The sequence below is a fragment of the Oryzias melastigma genome, linkage group LG9, assembly GCF_002922805.2.
Source record: "Oryzias melastigma strain HK-1 linkage group LG9, ASM292280v2, whole genome shotgun sequence".
NCBI classification, from domain to species: domain Eukaryota; kingdom Metazoa; phylum Chordata; class Actinopteri; order Beloniformes; family Adrianichthyidae; genus Oryzias; species Oryzias melastigma.
Window position 1 is genome coordinate 6,217,087 of NC_050520.1, and position 26,304 is coordinate 6,243,390.

The window sequence follows — 26,304 nt, forward strand, 5'->3', positions numbered from 1 at the left end:
AATACATTTTTCAACCAAGTCCTCATTTTTATGAAACAAGACAAAATTATAAACTTATTTTTAGGATATTTTTAATTGATATGTATTAAGAAATCTTTAATTTATCAAAGACAATCTAAAGTATCCCCTGAAAGTAGTCAGTTACCTCCACCATCTCTCTGTCACAGAGTACCACCTGTACTCTCCGTCTGCACGCGCCTCTGCCCATTGAGCACGCGCCCCCTCTCACGCGCGCTCCTATACTCACACAAACATGGCGGCCAACACTTCACCGCTACGCTCCTCCTTCAGGATTTGCAGTCCGTTTAACGTAAACTACCGCTGCCACCGGGCCGTCCTGCGGCCGCACAGGAAGCACGACAGTCCGCGGAGACATTTCCACCAGTCTACGATCAGGTAAATATCAGCGGCGGGGAAATCGGCGAGGATTGGGGCTTTAATTGCGGCACGAATGTATGAAGGATGCGCCGGAGAAGGAGGCGGTACGTAAACGCACCACGGTGGATGATTGACAGCCTTTAGGGTGGGCAGTGAAGAAGAGCGCGGGTTTGGTGGATATGGATAAAAAATAAAAATGTCAAAATCGGTTCTCATTTTCATACGGAATGAGAGAGAATAACGACAGCTGAATCGGCTGGAGTGTTAGTTCACAGCTGTCGACTAATGATGACGAGGCTGCTTTATTCTCCTCCTATCACTCTATTAAAAGATTTATTAGTTGATTTTTACAGATTTATTTAATTAATCAAGTCATTATTCTATGTCATATTCACAAATGTAAGTTTTCATATTTTTTAACCTGTCAATCAGGTCAAGACTCGTGACTTGGAGTATATTGGGCTTGTGCATCTATGATTAAACGTTTTATTTCATTTTTTTAAAAATGTTTTTAATTTCTATTATTAAGAAAATAGCCACGTCTCTGCTATTTCTTGCGAATCCCCCAGTATTGAGCTAAATTTGGGACAATATTATTTGAAACCCAAATAAAACAAATTGAAAAAAATGCTGGTGTTTTTCCTAAAAAAAAAGTAAAATGTCCAAAACTTTTTGCTATTCTAAAATAAACTTAATTATTTTCCTCTTCAAATGTTTTGTTTTTCTAGGTTTCAAAACAAAACATTTCTATTTCAAAGCTTTTTTTTCCAGTTTCAATTTTTTTTTCTCTTTCAACTCTTTTTCTTTTTTAGTTTTCAAATCTGAAAATTTTAGTTTCAAAAATTTGGACCCTGTTGTGGCGCGTTGGGGCGGGGCTAACACAAAGGACCAATCAAAATCGATGAGGGTGATAACTTATGCCCTGGTGCATTCACTGACTCTGAGAACTTGGATAATTACAGTCAGAAAATGATTGTTTTGTCTGTACTATCATAGTCTGAAGTTGTCCCAAGATGGGTGTAAAAAGCAGAGTTTTGTCATGTACAAACCACGTGACCAAAACACCTTTGTAGCCCGTTCAAAGCGCCATATTATTGTGTTACTGGGGTGGAAAGCTTCCTTATACACGATAAGAAAAAATAGAACAAAAAAGTTTTGGACATTTTACTCATTTTTATTTTATTTATTTCATTTTTTTAATTTGTGTTATTAAGGTTTCAAATAATATTGGCCCACATTTAGCTCCATACTCTTGAAATTGCTTGGTATGCTTGTTTGATAAGATTTCAACCACCATTTTAAAAAATATAGAACAAACAAATAAACCAATGAAACTTCGGTCTGAACTTCATAATTGGGTCTCACTTAAAGTTTTTAATGTTCCTACTTGTTCTTTATGGACAATTTGGACTTAGAAGTTTCTGATGTAATCAACCTTGTCATCATTTTGTGGAAATCATTCATATAGATAAATATATTGATATTTGTAAGTCATATAAACATTTTTCAAACATTAACAAGAAAAACAACAGTAATTTATCAAAGTATTGCTACATTTAGGTTTTTATAGGTTGTCTCTCCTTGTCTCTGCCCCTGTTTTTTGACATTTTGGGATGCTTATTTCTGAAAAATACCTTACCCTGACTTAGTTTGCTTCTACATTCTACGCATGTAATGTCCCAGCTGTGTAATTTTCATTCTACTAATGGTCCAACTTCGTGTAAAGTTTGTGGTTTTTGTGTGGTTTGTGTGTATTCAGTGATGCTTCCTCACTGTTGCGTTGTCCTCAGGCATGCAGCGGTGGTGTTTTCTGGAGCAGAGTTGGCTCGTAAGCTCCACAGGGAGATCCAGCGTGATGTGGAGGAGCTGGTGTCTCAGGGTAATGTGAGACCTCACCTGGGAGTGGTTTTAGTCGGAGACGACCCCGCCAGTCGCACCTATGTTAGGAACAAGACTCGGGCAGCCAGCATCCTGGGTCAGATATTAGCCACGCTTGCCTCCTGGAACGCCATTCTAATAGATATCTAATAATAATTGTGTAATATTTACACTTTCAGGTATTTCCAGCGACACGGTGGTTCTGCCGAGCTCAGTGTCGCAGGAGAAGCTGCTGGAACTGATCGACAAGATGAACCGCGACTGGAAGGTCAGCGGCCTGTTGGTCCAGCTGCCGCTTCCTGGTGAGCGAAGAAGCCGTAGCGGCATCCGTCCATGTGAAATTAGTAAACAGTGTTTGTGTTGCAGAAAATAGAGGGGTAAAAAAACACATCACCTATTTAAATATGACAAAAATCTAGCAAGTTTAGGACTAAAGTGATGTTTTAAGTAACAATACTGATTAGCATTGATGTTTGGTCTTTTGGATCAATGCTGAAACCAGTCAAGTTTGGTTCCACAGATCCATGCAGCAACACTGACACCTAGTGTTCATGATAAGTATTGTAGCTCTTGTTTAAAACAAGTTTACAGTTACCTCGTATGGAAGCATATTGTATTTTATAATTTAATAAAAAGAAACTAAAAAAAAATGATCTTAGCTCACATTGTGGGTGTGGTTAACTTTGTGAATCGCAGTTAGTTTTTTTCTGATTTTTAAAAATGATTTTTGATATAATTTTTTGTTTTTCAAGATTTTTTTATTTGCAACCTAGTTTTTTGTTTTTACATTTTATTTTATTTTGTTATATATATATATATATATTGTCCATTGTTTGCTCAATTTTTTTTCAGGACTGCAACAGTTGTAGTTCTAAAGTGAGAAGTTAAGGACAGGTCTACAACTTGTAATGTTCCAACACGCTGGTTAATCCTAAAAGAAAGATTTATGATATTAAAGGTTTCTGTGGAGTTTGTTTTAACAATAACGAGTACTTGTGATGTTTTTGAGAGTATTTATGATGAGATATTAAGAAATGGCTATTGTATGTCTGGGGTCGAAGCCCAGAGGTCTGACCTATGGATAAAAAAAAACTGCCTGTAACTCATTTTCTGTATTACCACAAGCAAAAATAAACACTTCATAGTGCGTAAATTAAATAGACACGGATCATATACATCGGCACAGAATGCGATACGCTTCCATAATCTCAAAAAAATACAAAACCAAGTAAAGAAAAAAAAAAGAAATAAATAAAGGAAACATTTTTAATGTCACTTTCTGCTATAGTTTGACCCAAATATACAGTATATTTTAAGCTCCACCTGCCTGAGAAATAACTATTTGGAATCTTTTGCATTTTAATTGTCTGAGCAGTTGAATCTTGATTCTTCTAAACTTTTATGATCTCATCGTGTTTATGGAACATTATTTTGCTTGTTTATCCTTTCCAGTTTTTTTCATCATATCTAGTTTAAATAAAAATTTGTCTTGACTTTTCAGAGCACATCAACGAGCGAGCCGTCTGCAACGCCATCGCTCCAGAGAAGGACGTTGACGGCTTCCATATCGTAAACATTGGAAAGTTGTGCTTGGATCAGAGATCCATGATTCCTGCCACACCGGCAGCTGTCTGGGAGATCATCAAAAGAGCAGGTAAACCAGCAGGGGGCGCTGGTGATCAGTTAAACTTAGATTTGTACTCGGAAGTTTATGGCAACCAGTTGATGCCAAAACAAAAGTTGTTTTTGTGGGAAATGTGGACGAGATTGAGAGATTTGATGGTTGTGATGCTTTCAGACGTCAGAGATAAAGAAACCAGCAGAAGGCAGGAAAAGACCCTGAAGATAGTAGAAGACATAACTAAGACTTGTTTGGCTTTTTTAGAACTTTTTTGGTTTCCTTTGAGGTTTTTTAAAAAGTTTTTTATAATTTTTTTTTTTAGAGAGATTTTGGGATGTTTTAAGAATTTCAAAATATACACGTAAATTACATGAACCTGATGTTCAGTAAGTGAAAATGTGAATGGACAGTTTAAAAGAGTGTTTTTAAATACTTAAGCAACATTAAAGGTTTTGTCCTTTTCTTTCTTGGGTTTGTCACATTGAAAAAACTTTGATGCATCAAAAAATAAAAACTTTTATACTAAACTTCATCCCTGATTTCAACCAACACTATTGCAGCCAAAAATAAGTGCTGCCTCCTTCTTGTTGGCCGAGTTTCTTTAGGAGACATTTTTCGTTGCTGATCTGCTTCAATAGACATCACCTCATTCACTCTTGAAAACTTTTCTTTTATTTCTTAGGTCATTTGTTGAATTACTGACCGTTCAACTTAAGGATCCACTCAATTGGACGTTGTGTCCAAAGCATGTTCTTGTGGCATTTTTCTCACAATGGAGAAAATATGTAAAGAAAATTCAGTTTAAAATTGCAATTCTGATTTTCTTTTTTTCTTTTTACTTATTCAAATTGGCGTGAATTGTGAGCAAACGAAAAAATGCTGATAAAATACTGCCATTGACTGTATAAGGGAGAACTGGACACAGTGAGTGTGATGTCACCTAAAGAAAACGCCTTTCTTCCAGTTCCGGCAAAATGAAGTCGATTCAGTAGCCATTTTCCCACAATTTAGGCTTTCCCACGATGAAACCAGACTGTGTTAATGAGCCGTGGTTGGTCCTATTTGGTCTGAGTCATCGTTTCTATGGCAACCACTCTCTCCAATCTACCAGCTCAGTGGCCTTGTGGTAGAGTGTCCACCCTGAGATTGGAAGGTCGTGAATTCAAATCCCGGCCGAGTCATACCAAAGACTCTAAAAACGGGACCCAATGCCTCCCTGCTTGACACTCATCACTAAGGAGTTGGACTGGGGGGTTAAACCACCAAATGGTTCCCGAGCGCGGCTGTGTCTGCAGCTCACCGCTCCCCCAGGGGATGAGTCAAATGCGGAGTACAAATTTCACACACCAAGGTGCGTGACAAATAGTGGGACTTTATCTTTAGCTTTAATCAAGAGTGAGTTTGTTGAAAAGCCACACCCCTTCTACTGAAAGCGGGATCACCAAATGCTTTTACTGAGACATCTGATTGGTCAGTTTATAACTTGAATAACTTGCAATAAAGAAATCAAATCACGATAAAAAATGAGGATTACCAAGAACATGCTAAAGTAAAGCACGAGAGTAAATAGAAAGACTGAGTAATAGCTGTTCATTTCTCAATAGAAGTCTATGGGATTTTAACCTCTACTTTAGCCTCAGCTACTTCCTGTTTGGAACATCAAGGGGGAATGACTCAGTCCAGTTATTATATACAGTCTATGGGCAGGCCACACGTTCCCTGATCCACTCCGTTCTGATGCATCCACTTGCAAACAAATGGATCCATGAACGTCTTCGTTGTCTTCGTCTAAACTGACTCAAAACTATACGACTAGACAGCTCTAGTATTACTCGTTAACATTTATGTTACATCTGTAACGTTAGGTTGGGGGTTTGAGGGGCTGTAAGCTAGCAGGAGAACGCACAAACAGATGGGTGATGGGAAATGCTCCAGGGAAATAGTTATGAACTCCTGCCACTCTGCAGAAACTATGTCTTAGAAAACAACACAAAAAACACTGGCACCACTTTTAAAATATATTACCAGAAGTATTCACACACTAGACATTAAATCAAGCAAAAACAGAAAATTCCGTTGGAGGAAAGGTGATTTATTTTGCTGTGGAAACCCTAAAAATGTTTAAAAATCTGTTTTTACAACACAGAATTAAAGTTTTAGGTGTAATTTGACAAAAACCACAACCAATATTTTTTAAAGTAATCAACTTGTTTTTGAATAAAAATCCAAGACAAAGATTTCTTCGGGCCACAAATGTGGATCACAGATGATCGAAGTGGAAGTGTTTGTCTTCCATTCTTTACTTCTTAACACTTCATAATAATTCTATATTGATGCATCAAAAAACAAATTTTTTTTTTGCTGAATTTAATCTTAAATGCAATAAATTAGATTTTTGTCTTCCAAAATTCCAATTTAATGTGCCGTTTTCACAACTTCCACTTTAAAGAAAAGTGTCTCTCACCGCATAAGACATAAATGAAGTTAATATTAAAGTATTACTATATATATTTGCTAAAAAACTGTGCTGATCTGACTGATGTTCATGTTCATGTTCTCACAGTCATAATTTGTGTCTTCACTTGTGAGGAATGATTACCCTGAAGCTGCAGCACAGTGACACTTTTCCTGTCAGAAATGAGACCCCTGAGTTCATTTTTCTTCTCAGAATCTCCTAAAATTGTCCTCCAGAATAATTTGGCAGAATTCAGAGTATCCTGAATTGTGCTCTTTGAATTCAGTCCTTTCTGTGATTGTAGTTTACATTTTTAGTCTCAAGTGAGGTTGTAGTTTGTGATTCTTTCTGAAGTTTTGTCATATTATTGTGTATCTTAGTTATCAATATACATTGATTTATTGGTCATTTTCTTACATTTTTTGATTTTATTTAACATTAAAAGTATATAAAAAGTGTGTGTGGAGTTATAAAATAAATTAAATCTATACATTTTTTGACCAATCTTTAGCTCGATTTAGTTTATCAGCATGAACTCTGTTCTTTGGACGCGTCTGCAGGCATTGAAACGGCGGGAAAAAATGTCCTGGTGGCAGGTCGCTCCAAAAACGTTGGAATGCCCATCGCAATGTTGCTGCACAGCGATCGCATCCACGAAAGGCCTGGAGGTGAGGAAGAACCTGTCGCAAAAACTGTTTACGCTTTCTCCTGCAGTTGTGTGAGAGCTGTTTGTAAGGGTGAGTCAGCACCAGCAATGTCATCGGATCACCTTTGTTTGAAGGAAATTTGGTTTCCTCTGACTGGTTTGTAGCTTTTATCAGGGCGTGAATGAATGCTTGAATGAACCCACACCTTTTTTTTTTTTCTTTTTTACCAAGAAATAGGAAGAAGGCATTAGTTTTCAGAAGGATTTGGCAGTTTGGATTGAATATGAAGGAAACGCCAATCAAAACACGCTGCAACACTTGTGGGCTGTTTGTCTGTTTTTTAAATAAATAAAATAAGGAAAAAAAAAAAACTGAAAAATGAAATCGTTAAAAGATAAACAGGTTCAACCATGTTGGAAGCCAGCAGGTACAGGCTCTCTGAACAGGATTTCTGGCATTGTCAGCTTATTGGTGGTTTGGAAAATATCAAAAATTCTTAGAAAACACCAACAGCAGGAAACTAAATGAAACGGTTTGGGAAAAAGTTACATTTCAGGTTCACGTTCTGAGCTGGGTTAACAGAAACAATAATAAAAAAACTGGAAAAACTTTCAGTATCTTTGGCAGGATGAGGAGGAGGATGTTTGACCTGCTCAGCATTTCATGGTCACTACAGTTAATCAGCAGAAAACGTCATCAAAACACTCATCACCCTTACCTGCAAGTGTAAAAAAACTATTTCTTAGAAATAGTGCAAATAATTTTGACCTTTTGTCAAAGGAGAACTTCTCTAATCTTCTAGCAAAATCAATCTATTTAGTGTTTTAAAAAAGCTTTGCTTTTGGGTGTACTCAGACTGGTTCACTTAAAGCCACGCCCCCTCAGAGGAGATTTTGAAAACAGAAGCTTCACATCAAAAATTGATTTTTAAGACATTTAGGTTAAGGGATTTTTGTTAAAAACTTCGTAATCATAATTAAAACACTACTGGGAACGCTTTAAAAAAAATGTCATAGGGGGACTTTAAAGTGAACCAGAATTAGTTTCCCCCAAATTTCAGTCTGAATACACTAAAGTTCTTTTGAGACGGTCACGAAATACAAAGTTTGAATCAATCAATTTATTTGTATAATAGGGAAACAGATCCGTGTGTAAATGTATTTGTGAATTTTTGTGGGACTCTAAAACATTTTGGGCCTTTAAAGAATGTAGTAAAGCCCTATATACAGTAAGTATACACAATTTACCAGTTTATTCCACAACTATATAAAATGAGTTTTTAGGCATCTGTTTGTTTAAACACACACAAAATCATTTTGATACGTAGTTAGGAAATGAGCAAACACCCATTTACTGAATTTTACATTTTCCAGGGTTTGGGGTTTTTATTTGTTTCTTTCATTTTTTGTTGTTTTTGGCACCTAATGCAGGAAAAAAACAATTTAATCACTGAGCAGTTCAACAATACATTTGTTTATAATGGATAACTCTAGCTAATGTTTTTTGAGACACATTTTTATCATAAAATAATGCTGAAATGTGTTTAAAAACTTAACTTACAACAATCGTTTTTTCATTAAATTTAGGCTGCTATTATTAGAAAATAAACTTTTTTATGTGATCTGATTGTTCAAGTTATCTCACTTTATAAAAGGTTTTTGTCTTGACAGGTCTTATTATTTGAAAACAACTTTACAAACGTCACACAGTATTAGTGTGGTCTCATTTTAAAATGCTTTCCGTGTTTCCTTTGTCTCTCTGGATTTGGTGTCTGAAATCCTAGCAGCTTCATATAAAGGCAGCCCTTCGTTTTGGAGCACCTTTACCCTCGTTGGAACGATGTACCTGAGCCGCATCATTTGGGTGTAACCAGTTAAGGATTGTCAGCGGCTGAAGATGAACAGATTGACCAATTCTTGTAGTTTTTGAATCTCTACGTCTGTTATCAGAACATTCCACGTGAAGGTGCTGGCTGGACATTTTTTTTTGTAAAAACTGATAAGAAAAGGATTCTTGTGACTCAGATTGAGGGTCCAACTGTTGGGGCAGCGAGCTGTAAGGAAGTAAAGACGGGAAAAACGTCCTGATTGTTATAAAAAGTTCAACAGCCCGTTAACCCTTGTGAAACTACGGAAGTTTCTATTTAGGCAATAATTGGGGCAAACTGGGGTGGAGAAAGCTTTACTGTTTCAGCTGAATCACCTGTTTTCATGCCAGGTTTTTTTTTTTTTTTTTAATTTTTCCTCCAGCTGTCGGACCCGCGGTGCCCGGTAACACCCCGTTTCTGTAGGGACTTGTTCATTCTCCGCAAAGCCTTTTCAGGCGAACCGACGAGTGAAATTCCAGTTGGAATCTTACAGGAAAGCTCCTCGTCTTCTCCTGTTTCAGTCACTCTGTTATATGTTAACTCACAGCGCGGCCGTTGACATGGGTGTGTTGCATTTATCTATAAACAACTGATGTGTTGTTTCGTAATTTCACAGCTTAAGTGTGAACGGGGAGAAACAAATCAGATTGAATTTAGTTTCTGTCTTTAAGCGTGTTGTGGAGAAGTAACTACAGGTCTGACAAACAATAAAAAAAATGGGAAAAGATCTACTTGAAATAAAACTTATCCAAATAAAACTTATTTCTTACAGTTGTGAATCACTTTAGCAGGTGCTCTCATTGCTAGATCTTGTTTCTTCCTTTTCTGTTAAGATCCTTTTCCTGTAAAAATGTGTTTGCTCTAAAAAAGCAGAAATTATGCAGAAGAACAAAAGACTGAGAGGAGACAGACCGAGTTAAAGAGTCAACGAAGGGCAGGTGGTGCAGTTAAAGAGGTCAGAATCCGCAGGCAACAGCAGAGCAAAAAGTCAAACAATAAAAAAGAAAACATGAAAGAACCTAATACATAAACCAGGATTTCTAGAGGTTAAAAGGACAAAAAACTGAACACAAAATCAAACAAACACACTTAACTAGGAGTGTAACGGATCACAAAAGTCACCGTTCGGATCATATTTCGGATCACTAAAAAGTAAAAAAAAAAAACACCAAGATAAAAGCCTAAAATTACTTTTTTGAAAATCTTTAAAACATATATTTGAGATATAAAGCACCTCAAAGCATAAACAAACACATCTTTGAACATAAACAAAAATATCAAAACATGCAGTTTCTGGTTACATGGACATGTCTGGAGACCAAATCTACAAAAACTGAGAGAAAAGGATGCTGAATATACAATTTTCCTTTGCCAATTTCCAGCCAATTAGAACATCCTAGAGCAGGGAATGTTGGAAAACATGCAGGAATGGCCTGGAGTTGTCCATCCCTGAGTATGGGATAAGGACATGTGACAGCATCACCCTGACATCATAAGTGTGTATAACTTACATTGTCTTAAGAAATATTCCACAATACTCTTGGGCCAAATCCAAATTCTCCCCTTCTCCGTTCCCCTTCATTTAGCCCCCCAAACGGAGCGTTAAGAATAAATAGTGTCTCATATTTTGGACGTCACTTTTGTCGCGGAGCTTCCTGTGCTTAAATATACATAACAACAGCAGTTTTATAACTTTAGGAAGGTGAAAATGTGCATGTATGTGCATTTTTGGCCTCCTTATTCAACATACATGCAAGTTTTAAAGTCTGTTTTTGTTATGTGCATTGAAAGTGAAAGCAGTCGACCAATCAGGGACTCAGATTTGGTTGTGACATATGGTTAGATTTTTTTTATTTTTATTTCACAGACATGCCAACTGTATGAAAAAATTGATCATGAATGATAAATTTATAATTGGGGTTTATGCCTGGACGGAATTATGACACCAAGTTTTTTAAATATTGTAGCAAGTTTTGCAAGATTTACTCCACATTTCACACCAGGTCTCTTCCTATTGCCGGTAGATGCACTACAATCTGGTAGTGACGGTCCGGTGTGAACGCCGTATGTTAAAAGTGCATTCAAGAACCATTGCGTTCTTGAAAGTTCAAATGCCCGGTGTATACATAGCATATGGCTTAAAGCAGATCCTAAAAGAGATAACTCTCATTTTACAGTATTCCCTCCTTATTTAGGGACTGGAGGCAGAATCTGCAAATACGGAGACCTCCATCCCTGTCTCACCTCCCACCCCCACGGCCAAAGTATGTCCGTTACCGATCCATACTCATTAAAACCACTTCTGATAATGCTTTGTAAAACATTTTTTAAAGAACATTGGAGTATTGCTCAACAGTTTTTTTTAAATTCAGAACAAAAGACTGGACAGCAGCGTACTTTATTATGCGGGGGAACAGTGCATATGATTTTACATACTATATTAACTCATACTGTTATTTTTCATTACAATTTTTTATGTATTTTAGCGTAATTGTAAACACATTTTATTGCTCTGTAATTGGCCGGTCCAGAACCAGAGAAACTCATTTTGTTTCACCTTGTTATGAATTAACACTAAAGATCCTTGAAGAACTCTAATAGTTCATGAGAAAACTAAATCTGAACACAACTTTTGAAATAGCCTGAAGATACATTTTTAAATCAGCATTTTTAGAAGCTTTCTTTATTAATCTTTATTTTCCAACTTCACTTCACAGTGTGCTTACATGACACACTTTAGGAATTTCATCACACGAGAAAACGCTTAAAACTCAAGCTCAGATTTTCCTCCAAAGACTGTTCAGTTCAGGTTTGTTTTAATGCTGGTATTACAAATAGATAAAACCAGTTTTTCTTTTTCTTTTCTGAGTGTGTTTCACATCCTGAGAGGACGTCGCATCCCACATAACAATGGCACGAACAGATTTAAGTCCCTAAAAACCAGACCTATGAAAAAAAAAAAAAAAGTTGCACATTTCGTCAGGTATGCGACCCTGCAGGTTCCATGCACTGGAGCATGTCTTTTCTTGTTTCTTGGCTTTGTCATCCCAGTATACCCTGATCGTTTTAGTCTCGCTCCCCACAGGAATTACCTGTTAAAGAACAAGAATAAAAACGCCCGCTCAAATCCTAGATAATGATAAAGGTCTATTTTTGACCCTGCATTCTTTCAGAGTGTTGATTAACGACTAATTCAGGTTTATTGTGTTTTATTTTAAGCTTACTTTGGGTAATCTGACAGAGCAACATGAGGAACAAATAATATCCACTATTGCTAAAGTTCCATTCTCACAACAAAAGTGAGGAGATGAATGTGTGTTTGTCTGAGTTAATACTTAACAGTCCTTTTACATCCTAGGTGACGCGACAGTTACCATCGCCCACAGGAGAACGCCAAGGGAACGTCTCAAAGAGCTAACGAATCTGGCTGATATCATTGTTGCAGCCGCAGGTAATCAAAGCCAGGACAACCAGTAAGACAACTACTCACTAAGTCCTGCACAGGACTCAACTGAACAAAACTGGGCCAAAGGTCTCCCAGTAGTATGAGCTTCAAGACATTCGGTTTTACTGATGCATTCTCGGTTTGAGACATAATGATAGAGGCTTGAAATGTAATAGTGAACTAGCAGATTGACTAGAGTATTTTGCATTTTTTTCAACACAGAGAAGAACCGTCTGTGGTGCAACAGTCTCGTCCTGTGCGGCGACACCTCATGCACCCCTATTGTCATGCATTCCAGCAGAATGCTTCTGCTGGTATCACTTTTACATCATGTTCTTGAGCTAACTGTAAAATCCTAAAAATAAGGACAACATTAATTTGTTTGAAAATACATTTAAAAAAAATGCTTAACTGTTTTTGGTCGAGAGATAATAGCATATGTGAATTAAAACTTTTTAAATGTTTTTGTTTGTATTTAAGAAGAGATTCAAAATCACATTATTATGATGTCACACAGCTAAGAGGAGTCCATCCAGCTTCCTTATATGTACCTTCCACCTTAATAGATTTGGTGACTGTTTTTAAAGTTTAGCTGAATGAATTATCATCAGAATACACAAGGGGGATGATAGGAACCTGTGGAATATGCTACAAATGTTAGCAAAGAATAGAAGAAAATCACTGTTCAGCCTGTTCAACTTGTTTACGTACTGTCCAAAAGTAGTTTTGTTCATGAGTCACTTCTGTCTGGTAGACTTAGTTAAAGCAGCAGCTGATGTCTGCTCCTTGGTGCAGATGCTGTTAAGGTTTTACTCCAGGAGTGTCAAAAGTCAGTCCTCGAGGACCAGTGACCTGCATGTTTTCCAAACAGCTTGCCATTGAAGCTCCTTATTTGCTAAACACACCTTATCCAGGTAATCAGCAGCAGATAAGGCAGGGTTTCTTAAAAACCAGCAGAAGACCGGCCCTCGAGGACCAACTTTCTACACCCCTGTTCTAGTCACAGCTGCCCTTATGGGCAAATACAGGCTGTGAGTGAAAAATGGGCAAACCTATGCAAATCATGCAAGTGGCCTGTACTAAACATCAAAGTCGCAGACCGCTCGGTGAAGCTGTAGAGGGAAAATGTTCCTTCTCATTTTTATCTATGGGTATGCTGCGGGGGACATGACAATGCGAACACAGATTTTTCAAGGAGTCCATTAGTGTTCTAGTGATGCGTGCGCAGTCTGTTAGAAATGAAGAAATTAGACAATTAGAGCGGAGTTTGTGTGGATATTCTACAGGCACATATGTATCACCCCATGAGTTCATCATCACTCGTATGTAAGTGTGTGTAACTTACATCGTTCTTACAAATACTTAACAATATACTTATCACTCACACAATAATGGTTCATTCCAGTTTCATGACGTTCCTTAAAGTGACCGTATGACCCTCAAGAGCACCTCAAGACTCACCTGCTCTCGCCTTGATGCTGCATTCACACTGGCCGCGTGTGGTACGTTCAAGAACGTGCTCTACTCTACACGGTTTTATGAACGCACAACTAGCCAGTGGTGTTCACAGCGCCAGACAAGCAAGTAGTAGCAGGGAAGGGATTCTTCTTCTGTTGTGTTTTCACTATTTGTTAGCGCAAGTCCACCAATTATAATAGGTACAGGCTTGGTGCGCAAAGTCACAGCGTGCGATCAAGGATCGCCCAATTTATGTAGAGTCCATGACCAGACTTCAAATCTTGTGTAAGGACGTCCGATCACAAGCATTCTGGACGCCAAAGCCCAAAATTCTGGTCTACTAGACTGAGTGGCCGCTTAAACATAAGTCAACGCAGTCAGTCTGTGTGCTCCTTGAGATGTGGATGTTACTTTCTGGAGCCCACCAAGTTACACCCTAAACAGCCCCTCTTAGTCTCAAAGTGCTGGCACAGTGCAGAGAAAATGATGCGGTCTGCCTCTGCAAGGCGGGAACTGATTGTGAAAAGATCTTACTAGTCTTTACTTGAAAAGATGTCGGTGGAATTAAAGCAAACGTTTCCCTGTTTTTACCTGTCCCTGTTTAATTTTCATCTGTTTTATGAAACAAAAGTGAGCTGAGGTAACAGGAATGTGAAAACATCAGTCAACGTGAAAGACTCTTGTAACATAGCACCTTCGGGAGTGTCAGGTTTGGAATAAACAATCTTTTTGTATTTGTGCAATGGAAAGGATTTTACTCGATTTTCACTTCATTGGTTTTGTTTTTAACGTAGATTTCCATCAACCGTTCAGATGTGCTCTTGATAGTTTAAACTGACGTGCTGTTAAAACCAGGATTAGACTGCTGTGAAACTGGCTTAAACAGCAGTAAGTGAGCAGTTGGCCCAAGTCCTGCTAAAACCCTCCAGTATTTGTGTTGTTATTGGGATCAGGGTCTGAAATTCATTTGTAATGACATTACATCTAAATCTGTAAATTAAAGCAGAAAACTGGAATCTGAGAAGCATCAAAATCAAGAGATTTATTTTTTTGTTGGATCCAATCCAACAAAAATGATGTATTTAGTGTTTTTTTAGCATTTTTCTGATAATGGAGAACATATATGAAGAATTTAAGCTTAAAACTGCATGTCTGAGTATTTCTTAATTCAAATTGTGGGGAATCAGGAGCAGATGAAAAAATGCAGTTGAAAAAGCTTCCAGTTGAGATGTAGAAGCTGCGATGGGCGGGTCTAAGTCTCCCTGCTCCGCTCCAACGCCGATACGACTACTTGCAGACAAATAGATCCATGAACATCTTTGTTTTCCTTGTCTGAGCTGACATCTGGCTCAGAACTGTACGGCTGGATAGCTCCAATTTTTCTTGACATTTTCGTTGCACCACTAAATGGGGTTGTAAGCTAGTGGGATAGAGAGGCAAAGAGATCATGGGAAATAAGTGGAAGCTTACTTCCAGTCTCGCCCACAAACTCAGAGTTGAATTTCTGATAACCTCCAGCAGCTCTGCAGAAACTATTCTCCAGAAAGCAGCACAGGTTCTTTATTTTTGGCATATTTATGATTAAAAGACTTCTGAGAATGCTTTTAAAATAGATATTGGAGTGGGACTTTAATGCATCTTTCTTGCTGCCTTTACCCCTCAACAGGTCATGACTGAGGATTATCTCATTAAAAAACTTTAACGAACAAATATGTTAAAAATAAATATAAAAGTGTCCTAATTTTGCCATTTTAAAATAACCTGGATCAGATTTAGTTTTGAAATTAAAATGATCTATTTTGGCCAAAATGTTGTTTCTTTTATGTATTTGAATTCTTTGGATTTGTAGTCGATCGGTTGGGAATGATTGACCTGAACAGTTTATTTACATAGAGATTTATCACGTACTTTAGTTTGGACACGTTAGATCAATACAAAGATACAATACAAATTTCTGGAGAGTAACAGTAGGTTATAATATATTTACCTCTAAGTTATTGTTGAGACTGTTGGTGTAGTGCAGAGGTCGGCAACCTTTAACAGTAAAAGAGCCATTTGGGCTTGTTTTCTTCTGATCAAAACCTAGAAGGAGCTGCATCGTCTTACTTTTTATTTTAAATTTTAAATTTGACCTTCTTTTTCAGTAATAAATATGAATTATGTCTATTTTTTAGAACAAACAAAAGCAAAAATATAAAAAGACCCTAGATGATCTGTGCCAAACAGGATGATCTCAGTTCAGCTCTGGACGGCTAGTAACCAATGTTGTGCAGCATAAGATAAAATGTGCTTTTAACTCATAGAAGATCAAACTTTTTTACCAAAGTTTTGCTTTGCATATAAAATCTGTTCATTCTGGAGGTAGAGTTGATCAAACAAGACGTCTTCAGGTCAACATGATGTAAAAACCTACATAGTTTATCATCTATGAGCACCTCAGCCATCAATTTATAAATGTAACTAATCTAAATTAAATAAATGCTAATTAAGTAATCCTTACTCTAAAAAAAGGCTATTTATTTTTCTGTTATTTATCTTTTTTGTTCTTTTCCCCTCTTTGTCCTCAGCAGTCTTACTCTGCTGGGTTTGTTACTTCAGTTTGAGGTTGGATCTTGGTAGTCTTAGTTTGTGGGCTTTGTTTATTTGTTTTTGGTTAGGCAGCCATTAGCAGGGGGCTGCTGACTCCGACGGTCAACATGGCTAAGTCAGCAGTCTCAAGCACTTATTTTATGTTTTGCCAAAGAGCCACAATGGAGAGATAAAAGGGCCACATGTGGATCTGGAGCTGCTGGTTGCAGACTCCTGGAGTAGAGCAACCCCGCCCCCCCTTCCCCTCCAAATTGTGGAGCGGAACAGGGAGCTTTTGGCCTTCAAAACTTATTTTCTATGTCAAAAATACGTTTTTGTCAAACTTTGTTTTTTCATCTACTTCTGACTCACAACAATTTGAATAAAGAAATACTCCAAATTCAAATTTGAGCCATTTTTTTAAAATTAATGAACTCCATCAGAAATAAGGCCACTAGAACATCTTAAAAACAAATTTTTTATTCGAAGGGTTTTTTTGTTTTAGTTACTAACATCTGCTGTATGCCAGCACCTACAGTAAATCACCCAGAATCCAAGATTGCAACACTGAACAAGAAATATGTCTTAATAATCTTAGCCTTTGGCATTACAAAAGTATTTGCAGGCGCAGAAACCTTTGTGGCGCCTGCACCTCCTCGAAATTACCATATCTTATTGCATGTGCTACTTTGATTTATGCGCCTCTGCTCTTCTTAATTTTTTTTGCAAGTTTTGCCAGAAACTTTCATGGAAAATTAATGTACTGAATAGCAACCTAAACTAGAAGCACACAAAGGAATAAATATATATTTTTTTAGATCTTGAAGAGTTAAATGCACCAACAGTTACTTTTATTTAGTCTAAATATGGGTTATTTTAATCTAATTTGTCATGATGGCTATTTTATACATTTTAATCAATGAAACACTTTGGCTGAGCTCTGGATTTTTGTTTTTTTTTCTTTGATGAAACATAAAAAGCTAAAATTATTCTCAATATTCTTTGCTTCCATTTCTGTGGCTTCAGGAGTTCCTGGACTGATCACAGCCGATATGGTGAAAGAGGGGGCAGCTGTCATTGACGTAGGCATAAACCGCATCCAGGATCCAAAAACGGGGAAAGTCCGGCTCGTCGGCGACGTCGACTTTGAAGGTGAAGGAAGTAAACTGTAAAAATTCCCATTTCTTTATGGAATGAAGCCCTGATTAAATGTTTAATTCTTTGGGAAAACGTGACTAATCCGCGATGATTTCCTGCAGGAGTGAAGGACAAGGCGGGTTTCATCACGCCGGTTCCTGGAGGCGTGGGTCCGATGACTGTGGCCATGCTGATGAAGAATACTGTGACTGCTGCCAGGAATGCTCTAATGCATTAAACCTAACACACTATTTATTTTAATGAACATTGATGCACATATTTATTTAGAAGCAAAGACATCTGTATATGTTTGTACATGCTCTTATTTAACGATGACTAACTTCATATTTGCAGAGGATTTACCTTAATATAAATATTATGTTTATAAGATTCTTTATTTAAGTTATTTATTATAGTTATTTAAGATTTCAATATTTAAATTTTAGACCACTATTTTTTTCTACTGAAGCCACTTTGGTTTATTTGAAGTGCTCTGTACTTTTTGAAAAAAGTAATTAAAATATTTGGGTAATGAGATGTTTTGTGTTTACTTTATTTTTCGCAAAAAAACTAATTCAACTCCAGAAATCCTATTAAGTTTCTGAAATTTATGAAACAGCATGTTGACTATCAGTAATAACTTGTAAAATTACTACAGATTATTTCTAATTCTGCAATAAATTTACAAATACATGAAGTGTTTGGTAATTCTAAATTTGAATATACTTTTTTAAAAAACTAAATATTTATGAAATAGTTATTGAATTTTGTGATTTGAAATGTATTTGCAGTTATATTTGTAAATGCATTTTCTAAAAGAACTATTTACCACACAGTTTTTGGAGAACACTGTCATCATGCGCGGTTAGCTAACCAATCCAGATGGATCCTATTTCATTAGGTGTGTCCAAAGTCAGTCCCTGTGGTCCGGTATCCTACTGGTTTTCCAGACACCCTGCCTTATCTGCTCCAGATTACTTCCTCGTCCGAACTGACATCCGGATCAAAACGATACGGCCGGGACATTTCTGATATTGATTGACATTTTTATGTAGCAGCAGTGAAGATTTACACTAGCGAGACAGAGAACTATCATAATCAGACAGGGGGGGCATCAGGGGCGGGGCTTCTCAGCTCAGCACCGAAAGCCACGCCCCCTCAGAGGAGATTTTGGACACGGAGGCTTCAGATCAACATTAAAACATGGTTTTTTAAGACATTTACGCTGTTGGATTTTGGTTAAAAACGTCATAATCATAATTAAAACACTACTTGGAACGTTTTTTTTTGTTTGTTTTTTTTTAATAAAAAAAAACTTACCATGGGGAAAAACCTGACAATGATTTTCTGAATTTTTTTTGTTCTCATTTTGTCTCTCATACACCTATGAAGAAAATGACAGCCCTCTATCATGTTTTTAAGGGGAGAACTTGCACAATTGGTGGCTGACTAAATACTTTCCTTATTGTTTTCATTTCACACATACTGTAACATCAGAACACCATTGCTAAATAAACATTGTGAGAACATTCTCTTCTGCTCATGCATAAAAGGATTTCTAATCAGTAAAGAATCTCTTTTTACGGAATGATGTCCTTCAGTCACCACGACAGTAAATTCTTCAAGAGCTTCAAAGTCTTTGAAGGGTTTCTGTTTGAATCTTAATCCACTGGAAGAACTTTACTGAGTTTTGCATTGTTGATTTGCGTCAGTTTTATTCTAGCCTCTCACCTACATTTTTGTGTCATTATTTCAGTTTCACACCTGCAGATTTCTGTTGAGTTTCAACAATCTTGGTATCAAAATGTTCAGCTCGTTCAGGACATTACTGCTTGTACTTTTGGTATTTATAAACTTCATAGTTTTTGAAATATTGAAGAAAATAATTCCCATAGGAAAAAGAATGATAAATTGCTCAAATCCTCCTAAAACTCCCACATTTATTTTCAGCTAGATACAATTCAAAGGTTGAAATGTTCAGCAACTACTGTTTTTTTAGGGTAATTTGGAATTTAGTTTTTAATTTAGCAACAAGTTGGCTGTTTTTGGCTAATTTAGAATTTTTTTTAGACTAAGTTTAGCTAATGGTTTAGCATAATGCTAGCTGTTTTGTCAAAATTAGACATTTTTCCATTTTTTTAGGCTAAGATTAGCTAATAATTTAGCATAGTGCTAGCTCAGGGGTCGGCAACCTTTAACAGTAAAAGCGCCATTTGGACTAGTTTTCTACTGATCAAAACGTAGAAGGAGCCACAAAGATTTACTTTAGCCTTTAAGAAATTTGGATAATTCATTACCATTTTAAAAAAATAATAAATATGAATTATTCCTACTTTTTTGGCATGATCAAAACCAAAATATAAAAAGAAACTAGCATCTCTCAAAATGTGAGTTTTTCTTTTTCCTTTTTACCTTTTAGTAGGTAAAAATGAAAAAAAAAAATAGTAGATCCCGAATTAGCCAAAAAGCTAGCTCGTTGCTTAATTGCTATCTAAACTCCATAATAGCCTAAAATTCCTTAGTAAACTACCGTAAATTACTCAAAAATGCTACCCTGTTGGTAAAATAGAAGCTATACTCCAAATTAAGCTACAAAATCTCAGTAGGTGCCAAGTTACTCAAAAACTTTAGCTTATCGCTAAATGTTTAGCTAAACTCCAAATCAGCATTAAAAACTCAGTAGTGGCTAAATTAGGCAAACAAACAAACAAACAAAAAAACGTGTTGGTTAATAACTAGCTAAACTCCAAAATAGCCTAAAATTTCTTAGTAAACTAAATTGCAAAAATTAAAAAAGCTTACTATTATTTTATTTTCCTCAGTCAGAGAGCCACCATGGAGAGATAAAAGACCCACATGTGGCTCTGGAGCCGCAGGTTGCAGACCTCTGTGCTAGCTGTTTTGTCAAAATTAGACATTTTTCAATTTTTTTAGGCTAAGTTTAGTTAATAATTTAGCATAGTGCAAGCTATTTTGTCAAAATGAGACATTTTTCCATTTTTTTGGGGGCTAATTTGTCATTTAGCTAATGTTTCGGCTAGCTTTCAGCTTTAGCTCATTCAGCTATTGGCTCTGGTATCTTCAGCGTCCACATTCTGCTTACAGCATTCACACTTGCACTGTTGCAGGTAATGCTACATATCAAGTTTAAATGTTTTTTTAATCTTAAAATATTTTTATAAGCTATGTTTTTATCTGTTCTTGCCTCTCTTGTGTTTCCATAACTATAGCAACAGACAGGAACATTACGTTTAAAATGCTGTTGACTGGGAGATTAGTATCATCAAATCAGTTTGGAGCAGATCGACAGACAGCAGACGCCTCCATTTATCAACACGGTTTCCAACAACACCATTAGGGATAAAAGAGAACGAAAACTTTGTCCTGAGGAATACAAAGGTTTTAGATAAGCTTTTTGAAGCAGTAACCATGTAAAAGTTGGTTTTAACTCTCAGCAGAGTAAAAGAAGGCAGCATTGATCTCAGGCGAAGGAACTTTAGTAGCACTGCTGTCTGTCTGCAGGCTTCCGGAAAAACAATTCCCAGAATCCTCTGTATGTTTTGGCACCATCAGCCCAAACTCAGATCAACGCCATAAAAAAAATAGAAAGAAGAGGAGCTACATGCCAGACTGTACAGGTCTCAGCTAGCGTGATGAGATATGATATGCAGAAGAAAAAATGCACATTTGAGGGCCGACATGGAAAAAAAACTTGTTAAAAAAATATATTTTGAATGTTTTATTTTTTCTAGGTTATGAACATCTAGAGTGCTGGAACATGGTTTTAGAACAACCATAGATAGGAGAAATTCACATGTATCAGTAAATGTGCAGTTATTAAACACGGTGGTGGGGGAATAATAGTTTGGATTATTGTATCTACATCTTTCCTTTAATGTATATGTTATTGCTTTTAAAAACCCACTCCTATTATCTTTCATAAAAGCATTCTCAGAGGAATTTTAATTAGGATTGCTTCGTTTTTAGCCAAAATAAAGAAATTTGTGTACTTTTCTAGAATATAGTTTCTGCAGAGCGGCAGGAGATCATTAGAAATTCACCTCGGAATTGTGGGCAGGACTATAAATCCACTTCCTGTCACTCCTTTGTTTACAGTCTCTCCTGCTAGCTTCCAGCCCCCCACATTCCCAACTTAACATCAGCGATGCAACAAAAGTGTTGAGCAGTCTCGGAGCTACCCAGTCGTATAGTTTGGAGCCAGATACCAGCTTGGATGAGGAAAACAAACAAAGACATGGATCTATTTGTCTGCAAATGGATGCATCAGAATAGAGCGGGGAGCTTGAAGCTCACCCTGCGTATTTTCCACGTCACAAAAACGCTCTTTTTCAAACGGCATTTTCTCGTCTGATCCTGATTCACCAGAATTTGAATCAATAAATACTCAGAAATGCTATTTAAAGCTTAATTTTATTAATACGTGTTCTCTATTGTGAGAAAAATGCCAATGGAACATGTTAAAAAACAGATACTAGTGGGATTTTAGGCGGGTTCAGAAGACGGATGGATGGAAAACAATTTTTGATTTCAATTGACTTGATTTATGGACTTTAGTTACTTTATTTACCCTTATTTGAATATTATTACAATGAACATTTTAGAGCAGGTCCTCCTGCCTTATCTGCTGCCAATTACCTGGATCAGGTAGCCAATTAGGAGCTTTAACGGAAGTTTTTTTGGAAAACGTGTAGGACGCAGGCCCTCAAAGCCAAGAGTTTGACTTTTTTAGAAAAAAAAAGTCGTTTGTGTTTGCTGCAATGTTATACAAAAACCCAACCAGGATGATGTGAAAACAAAAACGGCTTTTCACAGCATTATGTTTACTTAAACAGCATTTCTCTGGGTTCAAACTATGGACTGTAACCCTTGAAATCCCATCACCTCAGTGTGTGAAATTTGTTCTCTGCATTTGACGAATTCTCTGGGGGAGAGGTGAGCTGCAGACACAGTCGCACTCGAGAACCGTTTGGCAGTATAACCCCCTCAATCCAACCCTGTAATGAAAAATGTCAAACAGAGAGGCATTAGGTTCATTTTTTGAGTTTTCGGTACAGCTCGACCGGTCTCAGGATAGACTGAACCCGCTTGATTCACAAAATGGACATTGTCTACAAACCATCAGAAAAAAGTTGCATTCTTATTGTCATAATTATTTGGTTTAAGGAGAAAAAAGAAAGAAAATAGAAACAGAAAAACACAAATTCTGACTAATCAGATAATTGTTTTCCTTTTAGTAAAGGTATGAGCTCATTTGGAATGAGATCCAACTACTGCCGTGCATATGAATGCAAAAACGGTTCCAATTCTAAACTTGACATGACATCACCTGAAGACTTTGAGGTCACAGACTTCCAGAAAGAGACACGCACAACACAGACACCCTGTGGGAACAGAGTCACTCAGCCGTTGCTCCACCTTTAGCTGCGCTCGTCGATTCCCTCTGAGGCGTCACGACAGACCATGATGTTATGGAAAGATCCGTTTTTCTGTTTCAAAAACGAACGAAACAGTTATTATAATGAACCGGAACTACAATCTGGGAGGAATTTTCCTCTAACTCAACATTTATTCTAATCAATCATTTAATTGTTTAATCAATGAAAATGATTTCTCAGAAGTTTCCAAATGTTTTTTAATGCATTTTGGACACTGAAAAGCAAAACAAAGACATAAAAAAATCACGAGTGACTGTTTTTTTTCAATAAGAATTTGATTTGTTTCTTGTCTCTTAAACCATTTCATCAACAATTTTTTGTCTGTTTACACTTTCTTGTGTCTGTCAAACTCAAAAACAGCCAAAGAAAGTTTAGGAGATGAAAACGGTTAGCAATAACTCATTTGGAGGAAGTCTGACTTTCACAACACCTGTATTTATGGGTTAAGCAACCTGCACATGCCAAGAGTGCGTACTTGAAATGAACCCGCAGTCTGCCCACAGGCCTGCGTGGGCTCTTCTGAGGAAGAAGCCGCGTTTCAGGTGAGAGCACACCTCCACCATCACCCAGCAGCCAGTAGAGCGCCTCTGCATATGAAAAGAGGAAGTGATGATGCTCCGGCCGGTGATTGGCTGTCGGAACGGCTGCATTGTTTCCAGGAGGATAAATTAGCTCCTCGGAAGTGAGAGCAAGGAAAACGACCTGAACTCAACAACATGTTGACACAAAGAAGGAAAAACGTGGAAATGGGTGAGTTTCTGCTTTGTTTTGTGAAAGATTATGGTAGAGATTATGAATTTAAAGTGAGTTTTTGGCAGCAAAATAAACAGATTTTTCCGTTTTTCAGTTCTCCTCTCAGCAGGGATGATTTTGCTTCTCGTCATCACACCGGGGCGATGTGCCATGCTGAGCACCCAGTCTGTTACAAGTCCCCCAGTTGTGAACTCATCCCTGAGTCCACAAACAGAAAACAGTAAGTCACTCAGTTTGATTTAAACATCTAAATATAAATGATTGTTTTACTGATGCCAAGCTGACTAATGGAGTTCTCCATCTGTGCAGGCAGCAGTGTGGAACCTGAAGTCAGCATCTCACACAGACCGTGCCACAGTAAAGATGAGGGCTTCTGTGGAAACGGCGGTCAGTGCATCTACCCCCAAGACAGCCAGAGGCCGGCCTGCATGTAAGTCCAAACGTGGGTTGGGAGGTTGGACCTCTGCTGCAACGTGCTGGTTCTTGTCCGCCTCAGGAATGCACTCACAGGTTGGTCTTGTCTGCAGCTGCAAAGCGTCGTTCGCGGGCCAACGCTGCATGTACCCCATTGGATCGGGAGGTCGCTCTGAGCCCGAGCTGGAGAAAGTGATCGCCATCGTTTGTGGGGTAGCCATGATCATCTTCACCCTGATGCTTGTCGTTTACTGCTGTGTCCGTAAGAGGTGAGCAAAAATGTATCAAAATATACTTAAATTTATAGTATATTGAACCATTTTAATGCTTGAAATTGGGTTTTAGTCAATAAAGAAGCAGCTACATGGTAATAATTTATGGTTTTATTTTTTTGCAGGTGTACAAAATCAACACCACTCCTAAAGTCTACATCCATGAGTTTGATTTGACCCTCAACGCTCCTCTTCATCATCGTCATCAGTCCTTCTGGAAAAACTCCTTTTGAGAAAATACTATTTATTTTGTCTGTTAGCTAAAGTTCACTGTAAAAATAGAACACCTGAATAATTGTCATTTTTGAGTGTAAAACAATTTAGGAATTAAATTAACTTTTAACTTAGGTAAAAAAGTGATTAATAATATATTTATTTATTGTGATATTTTTTATATTTATTTAAATATTTTTGTAAAATGTTATTAAACCTGTTTAGTTGCCTGAATGTCTGTGTCCACTGTGTTATTAAACACTAAAGTTATTTAAGAAGTTCTGTTTCTCGTGTTTCATTTTTATTCATTAGACAGTCTATTAATCCACAGACTAATTCGTCCGTTAAGCCCGTCAGTCACCTGTTGACACGAGAACCTGCTCAAAGCTGAGGCGACGAGACTTGTGGTCTCACGGAAACGGAGCGTGTGCGTCAGGATTTAGGAGTGTTTCTTTGTGAATGCACATAAATATAGTGCAGAGAGTCTTTTGTTGGATGTTATGTAAAAAGATTTAAACATGTTGAAACATATTGGCACACGGCTCAACTCTTTGTTAGCCTTTGGAGTAGAAAAGTAGAAAACATATTTACATTTTAAACATTTTTTTAAAAGGAAGATTGCTCCACCACATTTAAATCATTAGTAAATGTTTTTATTATTACTACTTCCTTTATGTCAAATATCCTGTAAACCATAAGGTAAATAAAGTACAAAAAAAATTAAAAAGTGCCATATTTATATTTTTGCAATAATTTCTCAAGCATTACTGCCAGATTAGTGAATATATTTGATTTTAATGCACAAATTCACAATTAAATATTAAATTTATTTTAGAAGTTTCATTTTATTTTGAAATGAAAATTACTTCACATACCTAGTAATGGAAAAATTTATTTTTTTATTCATAAAATTGTAAATTCTTGCATAAAACGACATTTTTGGCTCCAAATGTTAAAATGATTCTAAAGGAAAATGTTTTATTTTAAAATTAAATAAGATAGACTTTCTAAACAAATATTACACAAAACTCAAAATTCCTTATCTAAAACCTAACCTTATTTAGTGAACTGTGTAAAGTTCAGAATTTGAACAATGTGTAACACTGAAAACTGTTTATTGTAATTCCTGTTCGGTCATCGCTCTGGAATTGTGACTGACTGGTTAACGCTTGAATTCAGTTCAACATGCAGCTAAGTTTGTTTAGTAACAGTTAAAAGAGTGAAACTGAAGATGTTTAACCAGTCAAAAAAATGTTTGAGATCAACGTCATCCAGTTTTTAGCATCCTTGTACGACCAAATTCTCTTAACTGATCTTTTAATCTGTTTTAAAAGCGTTCATCCTGGTTATTTCATTATGACTTTGGCCCAAATTTTAAAACCCTCTATCGTTTTCTTGGACATAGTTTCTGTAGAGCAGCAGTAGTTCATTAGAAATTCGCCTCTGAGTTGTGAGCAACCCCACCCCCCTTTCCCTTCCGTTGCTGAAAGCTCAGAGGAGGGAGCTTGTGGTGCGCCCAGCATATTTTCTACATCACGTTTTTTTGACGATTTCTTAATATATACGTCCTCCATCATTGGAAAAGTGCCACAAAAATGTGCTAAAAAACACTATTTTCATTGGAAATTACAGAGAATATTTTCATTGTCATCCCTAAACTGGGAGACTTGATGACTGATTGACACCAGGTGTGTTCTAAAAGGGGATCGACCAAAAAATCATGTGACTTTATCAAGACAACA

General features: G+C 36.9%; 2 protein-coding genes across 4 annotated transcripts; both read left to right on the forward strand.

Moving 5' to 3' along the window:
• Nucleotides 1-151: 151 nt before the first annotated feature.
• On the forward strand, nucleotides 152-17,721 carry mthfd2l (methylenetetrahydrofolate dehydrogenase (NADP+ dependent) 2 like). Of its 3 annotated transcripts, none has more exons than XM_036213667.1 (9): nucleotides 152-396; nucleotides 2,169-2,353; nucleotides 2,436-2,558; nucleotides 3,758-3,910; nucleotides 6,893-7,000; nucleotides 11,042-11,110; nucleotides 12,205-12,297; nucleotides 17,344-17,469; nucleotides 17,577-17,721. In XM_036213667.1, the coding sequence occupies exons 1-9, from the start codon at nucleotides 254-256 to the stop codon at nucleotides 17,690-17,692; spliced, it is 1,116 nt and encodes a 371-aa protein (XP_036069560.1). In that variant the 5' UTR covers nucleotides 152-253; the 3' UTR covers nucleotides 17,693-17,721. The 3 variants fall into 3 exon arrangements, with proteins under 3 accessions (XP_036069560.1, XP_024132087.1, XP_036069561.1); XM_036213668.1 differs by having other exon boundaries at nucleotides 344-482; XM_024276319.2 differs by lacking the exon at nucleotides 11,042-11,110.
• Nucleotides 17,722-23,534: 5,813 nt separating this feature from the next.
• Nucleotides 23,535-24,832, forward strand: LOC112148660 (protransforming growth factor alpha). The gene is made up of 5 exons (XM_024275913.2): nucleotides 23,535-23,660; nucleotides 23,758-23,883; nucleotides 23,973-24,093; nucleotides 24,191-24,346; nucleotides 24,475-24,832. The coding sequence occupies exons 1-5, from the start codon at nucleotides 23,627-23,629 to the stop codon at nucleotides 24,524-24,526; spliced, it is 489 nt and encodes a 162-aa protein (XP_024131681.1). The 5' UTR covers nucleotides 23,535-23,626; the 3' UTR covers nucleotides 24,527-24,832.
• Nucleotides 24,833-26,304: the final 1,472 nt, after the last annotated feature.